The sequence below is a fragment of the Cheilinus undulatus genome, linkage group 7, assembly GCF_018320785.1.
Source record: "Cheilinus undulatus linkage group 7, ASM1832078v1, whole genome shotgun sequence".
In the NCBI taxonomy this organism is placed as follows: Eukaryota; Metazoa; Chordata; class Actinopteri; order Labriformes; family Labridae; genus Cheilinus; species Cheilinus undulatus.
Window position 1 is genome coordinate 39,813,221 of NC_054871.1, and position 17,739 is coordinate 39,830,959.

The 17,739-nt window shown below is 38.0% G+C and overlaps 2 protein-coding genes across 3 annotated transcripts in view; both read left to right on the forward strand.

Annotated features, from left to right (window-relative positions):
- LOC121512512 (espin-like protein) overlaps positions 1-3,644 on the forward strand; it is a 33,424-nt gene extending 29,780 nt beyond the window's left edge. Inside the window, exon 11 of the mRNA XM_041791812.1 lies at positions 2,634-3,644. Coding sequence (XP_041647746.1) covers positions 2,634-3,165 — 532 coding nt within the window. The 3' untranslated portion in view covers positions 3,166-3,644. The remainder of the gene's footprint in view (positions 1-2,633) is intronic.
- A 1,584-nt stretch (positions 3,645-5,228) lies between these two features.
- On the forward strand, positions 5,229-17,201 carry klhl30 (kelch-like family member 30). Of its 2 annotated transcripts, none has more exons than XM_041792379.1 (8): positions 5,229-5,358; positions 9,090-9,936; positions 10,037-10,232; positions 13,696-13,782; positions 13,920-14,075; positions 14,319-14,507; positions 15,660-15,805; positions 15,950-17,201. In XM_041792379.1, exons 2-8 carry the CDS (start codon positions 9,163-9,165, stop codon positions 16,196-16,198), a joined length of 1,797 nt encoding a protein of 598 aa, XP_041648313.1. In that variant the 5' UTR covers positions 5,229-5,358; positions 9,090-9,162; the 3' UTR covers positions 16,199-17,201. The 2 variants fall into 2 exon arrangements, with proteins under 2 accessions (XP_041648313.1, XP_041648314.1); XM_041792380.1 differs by having other exon boundaries at positions 14,319-14,443; positions 15,950-16,138.
- Positions 17,202-17,739: the final 538 nt, after the last annotated feature.

Below are 17,739 nucleotides of genomic sequence, written 5' to 3' on the forward strand. Positions count from 1 at the left end.
CACCCCCTTGGTTGTTTTATCTTTTTATTGATTTTTATAAATCAATCATGGCCAATATAATTTGGCTTTTTTTACCTAAAAAATATCTTTAAAAAAACTCTTTAATGTCAGAGTAAAAAACAGATTTCTACAAAGTGATGACAATTACACAAAAATATGTCAGTTAAAATAAGTGATTGCATAAATATTCACTCCCTTTAAAGAGACTGACCTAATTCAGTGTAGGTCTAGACAGTTGATGTTAGCAGTCTCACAGTTAGTGAAATGGGGATCACCTGAGTGCATTAAAAGTGCCTCATGTGATTGTAGTATAAAGACACCTGTGTCTGGAATGTCCAGTCACTGGCTAATCAATATTCCTGGCTACCATTACACCATGAAGACATAGGAACACTCCAAGCAACTCAGAGAAAAGGTTATTGAAAAGTGTAAGTCAGGGGATGGGTACAAAATAAAATCCAGGGCACTGAACATCCCCTGGAGTTCAGTTAAATCCATCATCAATGGGAGGAATATGGCACATTATAAATGTGTATTAATCTGCGTTCAAATCAGGCCATCCTCACAAACTGAGTGACAAGAAGAAGACTAGTGAGAGAAACCCCAAGACATACTTTGAAGAAGTTACAAGCTTCAGCAGCTGAGATGGTAGAAGCCCTGCATACAACAACTGTTGTCTGGGTTCTTCACAAGTCAAAATGAAATGAAACTCACATTAAATCTCGACTACAGTTCGCCAAAAGGCATGTGGTAGACTTCATCAGACAAGGTACTTTGTTTGGTGGACACCAAATGCTGCAAACCACCGCAAACACCTGTGAAGCTTTGTGGTTGCAGTATCATGCTGTTGGGGGGCTTCTTGGCAGCCAGCTCTGGAAGGCTTGTAAAGGTAGAGGGTGAAATGAATGTGTCAAAATATAGAAAAATCCTGGAGGGCAATCTTCTTCAGTCTGCAGGAGAACTACGGCTTGGGAGAAAATTTATTTTTGAGCAAGGCAAGGACCACAACCCAAAGCATAACGCGAAAGCTACAAAGAAAGGGTTTGAAGACAACAATATGAATGTTCTGGAGTGGCCGAGTCAAAGCCAAGACCTCAATCCAATAGAGAATTTGTGGCTGGACTTGAAAATGGCTGTTCATGCCTGATCTCCATGCAATCTGCAAGCTTTAGCTACCAGCTATGCACAAAGCCTGCAGACCCATATAGGTGTTCAGATACACTAAGGCGGAAGAGCATGTAGCCAGTAGCTGAAGCTCACATTGCAAAATAGTTCCAAACACAGAGGCTTTCTGGGATAAAGTAGAAACGACTCAAAGTTTTTCAATATAGCATATAATTGAGTCACCATTGTTTGTTGACCCACTTTTACCATAAACTTGCTAAGCTGCATGGAGAAATTATACCTGTCTGCTACACTGTTTAGCCTAGCTTCTCCAAATCACTAGTGGCTAATACTACTTCTATCGCCAAGTACCACATGCAACTTGTTAAAGATTGAAGAGGAAATAAGGGAACACTTAAAAGTCTTAAACGTTGATAGCACATAGTGCAGATGACTTTTGACTTGTCCATTGAACTGTCTGTGAGTTGTTTTTTTTTAAGTAAAATGAGACATGAAGATGCAGTGGTATAAATATTTTACGTCACTGTGGCTGTAAAGTATGCTGGATGGGACAATAAAGCATGCAATTAATTTCAATTTAAAAATGTATTTGCTACTTAATCAATCACAATTAATGTTTTAATGCTGACAATCCTACAAAATGACAAGGCAAGATAGGCAAGGCAAAACAAACAAACCAAAAGAGAAGTCTACAACACTGGTGTTTATCCTTTGCTTGATGGGTCTGTAAAAAGTGTGGAGTTTAAATCAGGGTATACCTGTTTCTGCAGGCTCCAATACATAACTGCTACAGTATAATACCAAAAAACTAACTGGATTTTAAATTCTTAAATTGCCATGCATAGACCTGTGGCTCTGGGGCAACTTGTGTTGTGTTTAAACCCTGGACTGCTAAATATGTGTTGTAATTAATCTCCAGCAATTTGACTCTTACAGTCCAACATTTAACTGTAAACTGAGACTGGAAGAAATTAGTACATACTGCCCAGATCAATGAAGGACACGGCCTACTGAACAGCCACGAGCTCTGTCCTTAACTGCATTCTAGGCTGACTATCTTTAAATAGAATTCAAAAACTGTAAATATTCCATCATTATTAATACAGCTAAGTAGTTATTTGATGCTATTTGACATCATTTGAAACATGTCAAACAAACAGTATTTAAACAGTATTCAAAACTCTTAATTTTTATAACTGTAATGGGGCATGTCTTGGGGCTATGTTCAATCACACAATGTGCCTCACTAGGCATTTCCAATTTGAGATCCACACTCCAGTTCAGAAGATGGCAATCATGCACCCGCAAGTTACTGCTCTTCTTCTTCTTCCAAAAAGGAAGAAGAACAGTAACTTGCAGGTGCATGATTGCCACCTTCTGGACTATTTTCTTTCAGTGCACCTGTATTGTGTGTTTAAGCCTGGAAATAATTTCCAGGTTTTCTGGTTTTAGTGTTGAGGTAACCTAGTGATGACAAATCTTGATTAACCAATCATTGTTGTCCACAGACTCCACAGGCAACAGGCCCTCTATTCCCCGGAGCAGTTCCTACCTCGTTTGGACGGCGTCCCCGTGGAGTACGACAACCTGACTCTGGATCTCTTCATGCTTGGCTACTTTCACATCCTTGAGCTGGAGCTGCCAGTGGATGAACGCAAAATGAGGCACCTGCTGTGTTTCGAGGTGTTCGACCATGTTGGCAGCTTTCCCTGGGAGCTGGTCAGAGACTTTCACAAGGCCGTCATACAGGACATCGAGGCCGGGAACCGTGAGTGGAAGGACGGCTTTGAGGACATTAAAATTAAGTTCTTTGGAAACACTGTGAGTCAGTCTGAAAGCAATGCAGAAGTTGTGAAACACAGCCTCCCAGAGGTTAGACAGGTCCCTAAAGTCATTGTGCAGACACCAACACCCGATGAAGGGATGCTGCACGGAGGAACCGACATCTCTAGTTTTAGCAACGAGGAAATCTGTAAATACATCGACCGCAGTTTTGCTTTTTGGAAGGAGAAGGAGGCAGAGATTTTTGATTTTGAGTAGATGCTAGTGTCATCTTTTTGATATTTTTGTATAGTTTGTAGTTTGATAAAAAACAAACAAAAAAAAAACAAGCGGGCTTGGTATCAACCTGGACCCAACACTGTTTGATTTGTGTATTGAATTTTTGCTTTTTTAACTGTCAAGTATTGAAAACTTGCACAGAGATCTTAGCCAGGCTGAAAGTCTTGTTTACTTAATTCATCAGACACAGATTGATTTTAATGATGATTTTCTTAATTTTATACTGTTTTATTGCATTAGACTCCAATGAGTTTAGATTAAAAAGAAATTGTAAAAAATATTGATTGTAATATTTGATTTTTACTAGATGTTCTGGTACTTCTTCTCAAACTCAGGTATCAAATTCATTTCAAATTATACCCAACATGATCGCAAAAAAGAGTGCCTAACCTGCAAGTATTGTTTTCAGAGTACTTGTTTGTTTTGAGATAATGATTGTCAGAATTGATTAAAAAGCAACTCACTGAAAATGTTCCATATAGCCTAAAAGGATCTGGTAGGATCAGAATGTACTTGCATTCCCTTTAAATAAATAATTAAAAACATAACTCTGTATTTTCAATTACTGTATTCTGTTACTGTTCAAAACTTAATGAACGAGACACCTTACATTATATCTTCTTGTTATTACCTCCTGGAAGCTCATTTATACCAAAAAAGACAAAAAAAAACATAACCCAGACTTATAAGAAAAACAGTCAAACTTATAAGATAACCGGGTGTGGGGGTGGGAAGGGGGGTATTAAAAGAGAGCAGCTGTCCTGCTTGAACCACTTCTAGTTTGGAAGGTTTATATTTTTATTATAAATCGTTTTAATTTATGCATCAGGGGAGACAAGCAGCAGCATATCTCCATTTATCTGTAGAGCCTGTATCAGACACCGTTTGCCCTACTTGAGCCATGACAAGATGAGAGGGTTTTCTATCCATGAACGATCTTATACAGCAGTTGGATGAGGTTAAGAATGAAGATGTAGTCGCCAAATAAGGGCGAAAGGCCCACGCTGCTGTAGTCTCAGTCTGAAATATGTCCACACAGCTGAGAGGGGAGAGGATATCCTCGTTATCTCAGCAGTAAACTATTAGCAACTTAAAGCGTTGAGGGCGCTGCTGCTGGGCAGAAACTGTTAACAGGCATGCAGAGGGGATTTCAAAATGAAAGCGTAGCTTAAAGGTGACCGACTGTTTTGATTTTCTATCAATCTGATTGTATAATTTATCTACCAATAAATGTATGGAAATTCATCAATGGAGCATTACACACCTAAAAAGAAATTTGATTAAAAGTAAAAATTATGAATTTAGAACTGGGACACAGAAGTCAAAAGTAGAATTTATAACAAAAAATGTTTAATTAGGAGAACACAGAAGTCATAATTTGTAGTTTAGCTGGGATAGGCTCCAGCTGTCATTGAGATTACCCCGCCTCTCACCCAATGACAGCTGGGATAGGCTCCAGCCCCCCATGACCCGGAATGGGATAAGCGGTATAGAAAATGGATGGATGGATGGATGGATGGATGAACAATTAAGTGATAGTCAAAATTATGGGAGAAGAAAATCAAAATTAAAACGGGACATAGATGTCATCATTTTGGAATTGAAAGAAGAATTTGGAAGAAAAAAGTTGAAATTATAAGAAAATAAAAATGTGGAGATACAAAGCCTCTTTTCCTTTCCTTATATATATATATATATATATATATATATATATATATATATATATATAATCACTTTACACATCATTTTTTTACACTGGTGCTTGATTTGATACATTCCTTTTTTTATTCTGTTACAAATGGGCTTCCATATTTCTATCATTCATGGGCTCCTTGTTAAAATTAAATTTCACATACTCCAAATAAGCAGCTATGCCCTCTGTATCATTAACTGTTGTGAAAAAAGGCATTTCTCTCCTCAGCTAGCCTCCCTGCCCACTGACAATATGCAAACTATGTGTGTGTAACAGCAGCTGTGAGTCCCATGCTTCTTGTTTGGAATCTGGCTCGAGCGAGGCGTCACTGTCAGACCTAAAAATAACTGAGACACAGGCAGCCCGTCCCAGTGACTTGGCAAAAGCTTCTTCGCCATGCTGCCCACTCCATGTTGATCAGCTTCAAACAGGTTTCTAACTGGAAGGATGATCCATTATTTCCATGCTCTGCCTCTGTGGTGAGTATGTTTCTGGTTTCTAAGTGTTTGATGACAGGAAAATGTTTTTATTGTTGGCTTCAGATGAGATTACAGTCACTGCCACAGTGAATCACTCTAATCAGGAGCCAGCTGTACTTTGTAGTCCTTGTAACAACACAGTGATGTTGTAATTGTGAAACAGGGCGCTTTTTTAGATGTACCGATGGTTTTTTACTGATATCAAAGAGGTCACAGATGAGCCATCAGTTCTAAACTTTAAGACTCATTGTGTATCTTATCTTCTCATCAACTTCCTTCTGTCGCTTTCATTTTCCCTGTTGTGGAAAAATGTACAGGAACAAAAAAAGACATTTCCCTTTACATTATTTGTGTGTGTTTTTATCATGTTCCTCTTATGATAATCAAGCCATCTCTTACTTTTAGGCCCTCCAGGGTGCTTGTACAATGTTTATAAAATGAGAAATCTAATTCTAAGCTTGTCTGAACAGTTAATGTTTTAAAAAATGTCAAAAAAAATTTATCACAGAGGCAAATCTTAAGATTACTGGAAGATATAAATGTCTATTTAGAGACCAGAAGATTTTCAGCCTCCTCAATGACAACCCTATCTTGTAGGACAATAAGTTTTTTGTTTAAATCTTAAAATGTAAAGATTGAACTTGGGAAAGGTTTTCTCCACAGTATTTTAACCTCTTTTTTTCAAACTTTATTATTATTTCTAATCTGGAATCAACATCAAATTACAAAAGTGACAAAGCAGTTGCAACACCACTATACACGTAAACAAGTTCAGGTTACCGTTGAATTTGTACAGAGTTTTTCTGCATCATAATTTATGAAGGAACTAGACAGTAAAGGAGACATACATCACATTTTAAAGCAGTGGGAGTGTGTGAGGCAGATCACCAAGAACATTATTTATTCGTCAAATATAGCATCAGTTTTACCCGTCTGTAATGTTCGAGTCATGGCTCAGTCTCAGTAAAAAAGTCAGTCTATGATGAAACTCTTTAATGATTTCAAACTATTTTTCTGTTGTTGGAGGATCCATCAGGTGATCACCTTTTTTGCTTAATACTTTCAGCAGGTATCTTTTGTCTCATCCTGTAATTTCCTCTGGCTGCAGGAACTACTGCATGATTGCTGGGATATTTTTCCAGAGTATTTTTAGCTTTGGGATTTCTCCAGAAAATATGGTGTTGATCTGACTCATCACACCCACAGTCCGCCTATCACTGAACACAGATCTACAATATTTTTGTAATTTAGGAGTAACAAAATAGAAAACATGATTCTTCTAACTGTATTCACACTAGAACAATAAGTAGTGAAGATAGTTTCACACCTATTTTAACATTGTTGACTTATTATCTTTGTTTTGATTATTTATTCACATATAATTCCTCTTCTCTTTATGATCCCTTGGTAAAGTTTTGAAATAATGGATATAGTAGTACCCTTATATCAGCCTTAATCCGTATCATACCTTTAAGTTCCTTATTTGTTCCATTTTTACGTATTTCTTGAAACAGATAGTGTCTTCACTATAAAAATTCCCAAAACTAAGCACAGATGGCCTAGTGGTTAAAGGCGCGCCCCATGTACGCGGGTGGTCGGGGTTCAAGTCTGGCCTGTGACTACTTTCTCACGGCTCTCCCCCACTCTCTCATCTCTGTTTCTGTCTTCGTCTGTTGTCCTCCTCTATGAATAACGGCATAAAAAGCCCCAAAATATATCTTAAAAAATTCCAAAAGTCATACCATAATGTGAAGATAAAATCCCACATTAGATTATGGTCAATCAAAATGATGAGATAAAAGGTCAAAATAAAAACACATCATTTTCAGTTATATTTACTTATATGAAAATATAGAAAATATGAGATGTAGTAGGTCAGATTATGAGGTAAAAATTAAATCCAGGTGTTAGTCAAAATTATGAGACCAAAAGTTAGAAATAGGATGCATAATCATGATTATGAGATTCAAAGTAGAATTTGAAAGAAAAAAAATGAAATTAGGAGTTAAATTTAGTTAAAATTATGAAATGAAAATCAACATTAGGGTCAAAAAATAGTGACAAAACTTTTTGGAGAAAAAGAAGTGAAACTTGGAAACAAAAGTCAAAATGAGCTCCGAATGTCAACATTTGTCCTATCATACCACAAATTTCCTTTGTTGTTCCATTTTCTCAATCTCTTTAAACAGATCGTCTAAGTTGTGAAAATCCCAAAAGGTCATATCAAAATGAGGAGATAGAAATCCAAAATTAAGTAATGGAAAATCAAATTATGTGTTAAAGTTCAAAATAAGGACCCAGGTGTCATAATTTTAAGTTTAAAGTCTATACAAATTTTGAAAATAGAGGTTCAAATCGAATTTTGATACAAAAAATTTGAAAAAAGTTAAAGCCAACCAAAATTGTGAGAGAAGGGGTTAAAAAATAGGACAAAGAAATCATAATTATGAGGTTCAAAGCAGAATCGATAAGAAAGAGTTGAAATTAGGGGATAGAGTTAGTTAGAATTACAAGATAAACAAAATTACGAGGTACAAAGTCAAACGTGACTTAAAAGTTTAAATCGGCAGATAAACAAGTCAAACTTGGAGACAAAAAGTAGAACATGTGTCTCTGTCAACCTCTAACCTCCTAATTTGTCATATCCTTTTATTAAATTCCATATTCCCCAATCTTAAAGCAGATAGTGTCTTAAAGGTCACATATTCTGCAAAATACACTTTTTCAGGCTTTTCTAACAAAAATATGTGTCCCTGGCCTGTCCACAAAACCCCAAGAATCCGAAAAATCCATTCCCTCCCCTCTCTCTTTCTCCACCTTTCAGAAAATGTGTCCTGAAACAAGCCGTTTTCAGATTTTACCCTCATGATGTCATGTGGGGAGTTAGCCCTGCTCCCAGGTTCAGTTGGCCCTCCTATTTAGAAGAAAATTCTGCCCTACTCTCCTGATCCTCCTCTCAGCTGATGGATCAGGAGAGCCGCATCCATTAAGTCACATCCATTGCCTGAGAGGGGCAGAGTCAGGGGCGGAGTCAGACAGCTTATTAACATTTAAAGCCACAGTCACAGAAACGGCTCAATCTGAGCAGGGCTGAAACAGAGGGATTTTTAAACATGCAAAAATCCAATACTGGGGTGTTTTTTTTTAGCAACAAACTTCACAGGCATGTTTTAGGAACCTCTGAGACAATATAAATTTGTCTTAAAGGAGTTAAACATGTGACCTTTAACTGTAAAAATCTTTAAACATACTTTTCCAGGTTGTACTTTTATCACTATATTAAACTCTTATCTATTTGAGAGCATTTTCTTTGCTACAGCCAGAAATGTCAATAGTTATTTGTTTACTTGATACATGTCTGAAGATGATCCTTCCTTTATTTTCATATTTATTGTGATCCGAGCACAATGTAAGAAACTGTTTTTAATTAGTCTGTGTCCTATTTGTGCAATTTTGGAGTAAACTAAAAGAAAGAGTAGCACACTTAAGATTTTTTCTCATGCTCATGTTTTACAGTGTGCATGACCTACAGGGAAATGTTTCACTTATTCAAAGTTATTTGTCTGATTTGCAACCAAAAGTTTCAAGATTACGTAAAAATTCTAATAAATTAAGAGACAAAATCACATTCATGTGTTGCTCCTAAGTGTGAATTTACTTGTCTCTAATATTGTTGGCATGTTTGTTAGAATGGTTTCTGCCACATATTTTTGTGTTTTTTTCTTCAACAGGTGATCTCTAAAGTCAGCTTTGACTGTCCTTGCTGGAAGAAGATTCAGGTTATATTCTGAGCTGAACTCAATCATGGTACGCAATGTGGATGACCTGGACTTCTGCCTGTCCTCCCACCCTCAGAGCATCCTGGAGGGCTTGCGCTCCCTCTGCTCTCAGCCTAAACTTGTCGATGTTACGCTGAGCGCAGGCGGCCGGGATTTCCCTTGTCACCGTGGCGTGTTGGCCCTCTGCAGTATGTACTTCCGCTGCATGTTCTCGGGGGACTTTGTGGAGAGCATAGCGGCACGTGTGGAGCTTCAGGATGTTGATCCGGATATTCTCAGCACTCTGCTGGACTTTGCATACACAGGCAAACTTACTATTAACCAGAGCAACGTGGAGGGCTTGATCTGTACCTCCAGTCAGCTACAGTTCCAGACAGTGAGAGCCGTGTGCAGCAAATATCTACAGCACCAGATTGATGCAACAAACTGTCTCGGCATCCTGGAGTTTGGCGCCATCCACGGCTGTCCTGAGGTGATGGCCAAAGCTTGGGCTTTCCTATTGGAGAACTTTGAGGCTGTGCAACAAGGTGAGGAGTTTCTTCTGCTGGAAAAGGACAGATTAGTTGCGTGCCTATCAGATGAAGGACTACAGATCAGATCAGAGTGCACCCGTGTGGAAGCCATCCTGAAGTGGGTCAGACACCACACAGAGTCTCGGCTCTGTCACCTCCATGAGCTCCTCAGCTTGTCCCGTCTCTGTCTGCTCAGTCTTGACTACCTCTCTGACTCCCTGCTGAAGGACAGTCTGGTGCAGGCCTCTCCCAGCTGCAGAGAGGCTGTGGATAAAATCCACAAAGAGGTCAGTGAGTTCATACTTCCTTCTCCTTATTTTACCTCTTATCTTTTGTTTGTTCATTCTGAGTAGATTTCCTAAAACAATCACAACTTTCACTTTAAAGAAAATGGAGACGGCTCCAGAACTCATGGACCGACTCAATGCTCAGAGTCCACAGCCAAACCTGCAAGAGGTGCTGTTTGTGATGGGGGGTCGTTCACTGGACGACTCTGATGATGAGTCAGATGAAGAAGAGGAGAGGGACCCCAGACTGCAGAGACTGCTGCTCAGGAACTGTGCCTTCTACAACACCAAGACAAGTACAAACTTTTCAGCACGATGTCAAGTTTGTTTAAGCTCAGAATCTAATTAACGGCCAAACTCTTGGGAAATCTTTGTGTCAGTTGTTGAAACATTTTGGCAGATGTTGCGTAGTCTCTAAATATACTGCTGGAAAAAGCAGCTCTTGGTGTATGCTAAAGAGATGTGACTGAGGCTCAGTCTCAATGCACTCCTTGCAGCTAACACTTAGAACTCCCCTTAGTGTTGCATGTTCACATCTAAGTACAAGGTATCCTGATTCTTGCTGGAATTGAAGAATTGGGTGAAGTACTTTAGCTGTATGGCCTGTCTTATAGAGATTTCAGGAGGATTTAAAGTTTTATGAGAAATCTCCCATAAAGCCTGCAAATCCTCTGCAAGATCTTAATAATAAAGAGCTTCACATAGTTATTGAATGGCTTGAATTATCTATTAGTATTTAAATTCAACATTACTCTTTCAAACTAAAAATATGCCTTAAATATTTTTTGTTTTGTTCCCAAAATGATATTGTCGGATTTATAGACTTTTAAATGTGTAGCCTGGTTACTGTATTCAATCTTTGCTCCACTGTTTCATGGCAGATGTGGAAGAAAGAGAGATGGGAGGAAGAGAAGTGCTCTTGGAGAAGTACTTTAATGTGAGGGAGTAAGTTTTTATAGTTCATTTAGAAAGTATTAAGACCCCCTTCACTTTTTCTCAGTTTTGTTAGGATGCAGTCTGATACTACGGTAAAAAAAAAAAATTCTCATCAATCTATCCTCACAACTTTTTTTTCAAATTTTTTAGAAATAAAAAAAAAAGAAATATCACATTGACATAGGTATTCAGACCCTTTGCAACACCTGAAACTTGTCTCAGGTCCCTCCCATTTCTCTTGATCGTTGCTGAGGTGTTTCTACACCTTGATTGGAGTCCACCTGTGGTAAATTCAATTGATTAGACATGATTTGGAAAGGCACACACCTGTCTATAGAAGACCTCACAGCTGGCAATGCATATCAGAGCAAAAACTAAGCCATGAGGTCAAAGGAGCTGCCTACAGAACTCAGAGACAGGATTGCTGCAAGGCACAGATTTGGGGAAGGCTAAAAAAAAGTTCCAGAAAGACAGGCATCACTGCAGCCCTCCACTTCTTTGGGCTTTATGGCAGAGTGGCTAGGTGGAAGCCTCTCCTCAGGGCAAAACACATGAAAACCTGCTAGAGTTTTTTGCAAACTCAAACTTACATGTGTTTTGCACTGAAAAAAGGCTTCCGTCCAGCCACTCTGCCATAAAGCCAGATCAGTGGAGGGCATCTGGCGACCCCCTCTCAGTGTTTCACAACCCCAAAGGCAGTCCCATCCTCCAGGTTGAGAATCACTACCTTAAAAAAGTCTTTATTAATTCATGGTAATTCACTGAAAAATTGTGGACATTTAACCAAATTTTTAAAATATTTTTTTGTTTTTGGGCTTTTAAAAGCAGGGGAGAGACATGCGCGAAAGCGCCACAGGCCAGATCTGAACCTGAGCCAACTCCATAAGTGGGGTGCGTCTTAAACCACTAGGCCTCCTGTGCCCCCCACTTAACCAAAGTTTAACTGTCACAGCTGACAGCACTAAGTGCCCATGATGTCCTCCATAAAAGAGGGTGTACAAATGTACTGTACATGTACAAATACAAATGATACCATACGATACAATACAATAGAGTATGATATGGTTTGACATGATACAATATGCCATGATACAGCACAATATGATTTGATATAATACAATATTGTACGATTCGATACAATATGATATGATACATATGGTACAGTAAGATATGACATTATATGGTTTGGTACAGTGTGAAACAACACTTTACAATGCAGTATGATATAGTAATGATATGGTATGACACAATATGGTACGATACGATATGATACGACACAACACGGCATGATACGATACATTATGATACGATACGATATGGTACATGGTGTAACCCTTACCCAGCGTTTCTCAACCTTTTCAGCCCGCGACCCCAAAATAAAGGTACCAGAGACCGGGGACCCCCATTGTACCTGAAGGTGGTTGAACATAGCCACACACAATCAAGAGAGCTTTCTGGGGCCCAGCCAAACTGGGGGTCAGCAAAATCACGGTCCATTATAAAGTTAAGCTGTGGTATTTCATATTTAACCTGAATAATAACACCCTTATTAAAGAACCAAATCTTAATTAATTTGTCTAGTAAGTAGCCCTCTCTTAAAATGTAAATCTTTTTGTTGAAAACAGAATTCAAATACATTAAAAACAGCTAAAATGAGTTAATAATGGCAGAAAAGTGGTGGGAAAGGTGGTGAAATTGGATTTTAAAAGTTGCAGAAATGGGTTGGACATGCCAAAAATTAAATAAAAGTGCAAAATAACCAAAAAAGTGGCAAAATTGGGTTAAAGTGGCAAAAATAAGTGGAAATTTGGTGGAATGGGATGAAAATTGATGTAAACTGACAAAAAAGGGTTAGCAGGGGCTGAAATAGTCAGAAACAGGCAAAAATGGGCATATCAAATTGTGAAATGTGGCTTAACAAGTGGTAAAAGGGATTAATAGTGGCAATAATGTGTCAACAAAGCCAATAATAGGCAGAGAGTTGCAAGAATTGGTTTAGATGTGGCAAAAACAAGCAGAAAAAAAGTGGTGGAAGGGTTTAAAATTGGCAAAAAAATGAGTTTTAAGTTGAAAAAATTTTTTAAAATTGTTAACATTGGAGGGAAAAGGTGATGAAAACTAGTTAAAATTTGGCAAAACTGGTATAAGTGACAATAGTGAAATTTAATTAATGTTCTTAGTTTTTCTAAGGTATCTGGAGACACCCTCTCAGTGTCCTGCAACCACAAATGGGGTCCTGACCCCAACGTTGAAAACTCCTGCCCTAACCCTTACCATTACTGTTCTCCTTTACTAATGCTCTACTAATGCAATAAAACATTTAAAGCTGTGTTTATAAATGACATATTAAGTTAATAACACTCTATCAATGGTAAGATAACTATCTACTAATGCATTAATAATGCTTAACAGTGAGTAGTTGTTGTAAAGCATTTCTGCAAAGTTAAAGGTCATTTGAAATGTTAAAAATAAAGTCAAAATGTCAACCATACAGCTGAATATTCAGGATTAGATTCAGGAAAAAAATGAATAAATGGAAAAATATTTTCAAAATGACTGTAGGAAGAAATTTTACTTTGAAATATTGCAAGATTGCAGAGAAAAAATATCCAACTCCTATTTTTGCTTCTTCCAGCATTCTCAACATCTGTACTTTTTTATCAAAATGCATGCCAAAAATAGTTCTTTATTTATTATTATTTTAATACTTGGCTTTTAAACTCTTAGATGTTCTCTGGCTTAGCACTGTAAGAGTTAAACTTTTTCATCTGCTTTCTATTTTTTGTGATACTCTAACAAAACATCTTATCTGTTTCCCTGCAGAACAGTGGCACGAGCTCCCAAACTTCCCCAACCCTAACAAGTGGGGTTACTCCATGGTGTCATTAAACAATGATGTGTATGTCACAGGTGAGTTAAGTTTATGCAACTCTTTACAACCCAGAAAAATCAGAAGAAAGGGATAGAGGGGTCATGATGAACAAATGTTGCAGTTTACTCACTATATAATGTGAAACAGACTTTGAGTGCTCTCGTCTTCCTCACAGGGGGCTCACGAGGTACGAATACCAATACCTGGTCAACCACAGAGACCTGGAAGTACATCACAAGGGAGGGGAGGTGGGTAACTGTGGCACCCATGCTTCGGGCACGGACTAACCACACATCAGCAACCCTCAACGGGGAGATTTACGTCATTGGAGGTAGGAAAATAAATAGATCATGCATGTGGTGCCTTAAACCTGCAGTGCTTTGGAAAATTTTGAAAAACTAAAGAAGCTCAAGGCCATAGAGTCTTACCTCAGCAGTGAATTTGCTTGCACTACTTTTTTCTAGCTGAATTGTTTAAATGTGGTCAGGGTCAGAGATACAGATCTCATAGTTTAAGTAAATGTTTTCAATCACAGCCCCAGGATTCCAACTTATCTTGCATGTCTCTCTTTTAGGTACAACGGCAGATCGTGTTGAAGTTGAGCATTACGACCCTTATAGCGACACATGGACCTTGACGTGCCCCGCCCTGAAATATGTGACCAACTTCACCGCCACAGCTTGTCATGGGAAACTCTATGTGATTGGTTCATGTGCTGTGAAATACAATGCTTTAACCATGCAGTGTTACAACCCTGTTATAGGTAAGGATGACTGACTCTGTGAGGTATTTCTTTAAAATCTCTACTGTCAGATGAGCTACTTCCCCAACTTACCAGAAATAATAAAAGTAGCCTACTTGCTCATCAGAGTATTTCAACCATTTAGCATGATTTTTGCTAAAAGCTAAAAGCTTAGGAGACTCCAGCAACGGGTATGATTTCAATTAACGTCCCTGTAAAGTAAAATCCAAAATTTGTGTCTTAACACACCTGATATGTTGGAATAAGGTTGCTGTAAACATGAGAAAACACTGATCTATGTGTGACCAAATTATAAAATGTTTTCCGGTCATTATGGGGATTTATCCCGCCCCGCTAATGCTACGACAATACAAACTCACAGAGCAGTTCATCTCAGTGCAGTCTGTTGTTAGCCAATGTCACTGCCTTTATTGAAAGTTAACAGCCAGCTACATGCTGTGTTTTTGTTCATTATGAGGTTAATTTACCAAATCTATCAGTCGCGGTGGCCTAATGGTTATTAAAAGTATCATAACAGAGAGATTTGTGCCAGAAAACAATAAATATAATCCTTGACTTCTGTCTCTCTGATCTGGCACAGAGCCAGGCAGCTTTGCTCTGACCAGAGTTTGACCTAAGGTCAGGGGGCAGGCTAATTGCTGGAGTGCTTTTCTAGTTTTTACTTGAACCTCATGCAGCAAGAACAACCATCTTGCCTGCTGAAGGTGTGTTTTAGTCCATATTTGTGTTTTAGTCCTTGGTAATGAAAAGAAAGGTTGTGGCTGTCTCTCTCCAAGCAGAAACGTTTAATCCCTCCAGTCTGTTAGCATCGTGATGCTAAAGTTTAGTAAATTATCTGATGATTAACATGTTCTTTTCCTGCCAAGTCTGCCACAATAAAAGCCTCTAGTGCTAATCATCATAGGTTCAATACAACAAAACAAGAAATTACAATGGCAGTACTTGAGTTAAATGATCAATAATTATTAAAGGCTGGAAGCATTGTTACAATTAATTTCACTGCTTGTTTAATCGCAGTTTTTACAGTGCAAAAAAATCTGGTCGATTTTATTAATTAATTTAAATGTTTGAAGGAAACAAAACTGGTTTTGGAATTTGAGTAGTTACTTTCCTTTCCATTCATTTAAACTGAGGGTTTTTTTTTTTTTACAGATAGCTGGACCAGCATTTGTTCCCCCTTTATCCCCAAGTACTTGTCTTCTCCTCGTTCTGTCTGCATGGATGGAACCATATATCTGGTTGCTGACAACACTAAGAAAGTTTACTCTTATGATCCAGAGGCAAACATGTGGCAGAAGGTAGGTGCAGATCCAAATGTATAGGACGGCCATGATATGGTGATACTTGTATAAGGATAATTTAACATGATCATAGCATAAATAATCTGTTTTATTGCCCTGTTATTTTACCTTAAACAGTGTGTTGACTTTTCCTCGCCTCAGGTCCAGCTTCTCCACATGCTCCATGAGAATGGCGGCCTGGTAACATTAGATGGCAAGCTGTTTGTCACAGGAGGCCACTGGAAAGGTATGGAGGGGGACTACGGGGTGGAAGTGGAGATTTACAACCGAGCGTCCAACACCTGGGAGGTGGAGTGCTTCCTTCCAAGGCTCTGGTTTTACAGCGGAGTCTGCACCATCTTCCTCGACCCATCCCAGTGGCCTGAGCTCTTCCTCATAGATTCAACATAAAGGCCTCAGGGACTGAGAGGACTAAACTCAGGGTCAAAGAGTTCACTATCATACCTCTGTGACAATTCAGGTGGCATGTTTATCCCAGGATGTCATTGTGTCCTAGTATAGTTTGTTACATGATGACGAGGTTGTTTTTAGAGCATTGCTTGGCTGCTGTTCAGTCTATTTATACTTTGTATCATGTGTTTGAAAAATGATATCTTTTTGCTGATTCACTATGTTCAAGTGGCAGCCATTTTTCTCTGACATCACTCTTAGGTTGGAAACTGAAATAAAGTTTTAAGCCATAATACAGTCCAAAAAATATTAGAAAACTGTTTTAAAGTCATAGTACTGTATACTAAGTTGCAAGTTGTATGAATGGAGGGTCGCTTACTGAGTAAATGATCACCTGAAAAATAAATAATGATGAAATCTGGAAGGAAGCTTTACCATAATTTAATGTCTTCAAAACTTATTTGATGAATTATTGACTTTTACATACAATTAATTCTGACATTCAAAGCCTTGTAGTTAAAATAACATTAAATAACATTACCTTAGCTAATGTGTGTATGCTCGAAATATAAGCCTTATTTGATGCATTTTTTTAGACTTCCATTGGGAAATATTGTCTGACTTTAGTTTGTTTCAACTTAAAGTATGATAAGATTTCCAATAGTTTAATTGTTCATTATCTTTCCAGTTGCTGATAGTATTAGTAGTGAATTTGTGAAGATGTAAGAAACCAAAATCTAAACCAACATGACCCTAATCTGTGTCTAACAACCACTTATAAAGTAATAAAACAGTAAAATGACATCTGCTCTTCCTTGCTTGAGCATTCATTCAGATAAAAATTGGTCAATAAAAGGTGTCTGTGGTTCATTAAATCTTTCTTTAAATAGTTAATAGCTCATGCTTTGACAGTAATGACTATAAGGATTATTATTTTTGTTGGTTCTGTATCAAGTGTTTGGATCTAGAGGTGAATTTTTTAATAAAATGTGTTCTTAAATTTCCTCCCTGAAACACTGGTGCTCTCCTTCCTTCAGTCAAAGTTATTGTGTTTAACTACAAGTAACTAAATAACTTAAAATGTGAAAATCATTTTAGTAAACTGAAACTAAATCAAAAAATAAGCTTTACCCCAAAAAGAAAACTAACTAAAACTGTGCTAACAAAATGAACTAAAATGAAATAAAATTAACCACAAAATCTCCTTGGTTTTAGTCCAGCCGAGATTTGATTGAAGAAGACTTCACACTTTTGTTAATTTTAGGCCTTGAGTTGTGGGATGAAATGAAAAATGAGGAGTAGCCTATTTGAATGTCTTTTTTTCTAAATTGTATCATGTTTTCTTTTTCTGACCCTTCTGGGTCTCACCCTCAGGCCTGCCCCCAGAATTGGCTGGGCCCCTGAAAACCAAGAGAATGGGCCCTCCCCAGTTGTTATGTTTTGATGACATTGATGCATGTGTGCTGGGTCAGCGGCATTTGTGCTAGCATTGATTCCTGATTCTGGAGCTAAACTGGGTCAAGTGATTATAGAGTTCCAAA

Bases quoted from the DNA above. Each gene is read 5' to 3' on its own strand.
- klhl30 (XM_041792379.1), top strand. From the start codon at position 9,163: ATGGTACGCAATGTGGATGACCTGGACTTCTGCCTGTCCTCCCACCCT. The intron at 14,076-14,318 runs GTAGGAAAATAA...TCTCTCTTTTAG, and splicing joins GGAGATTTACGTCATTGGAG to GTACAACGGCAGATCGTGTT. The intron at 14,508-15,659 runs GTAAGGATGACT...TTTTTTTTACAG, and splicing joins GTGTTACAACCCTGTTATAG to ATAGCTGGACCAGCATTTGT.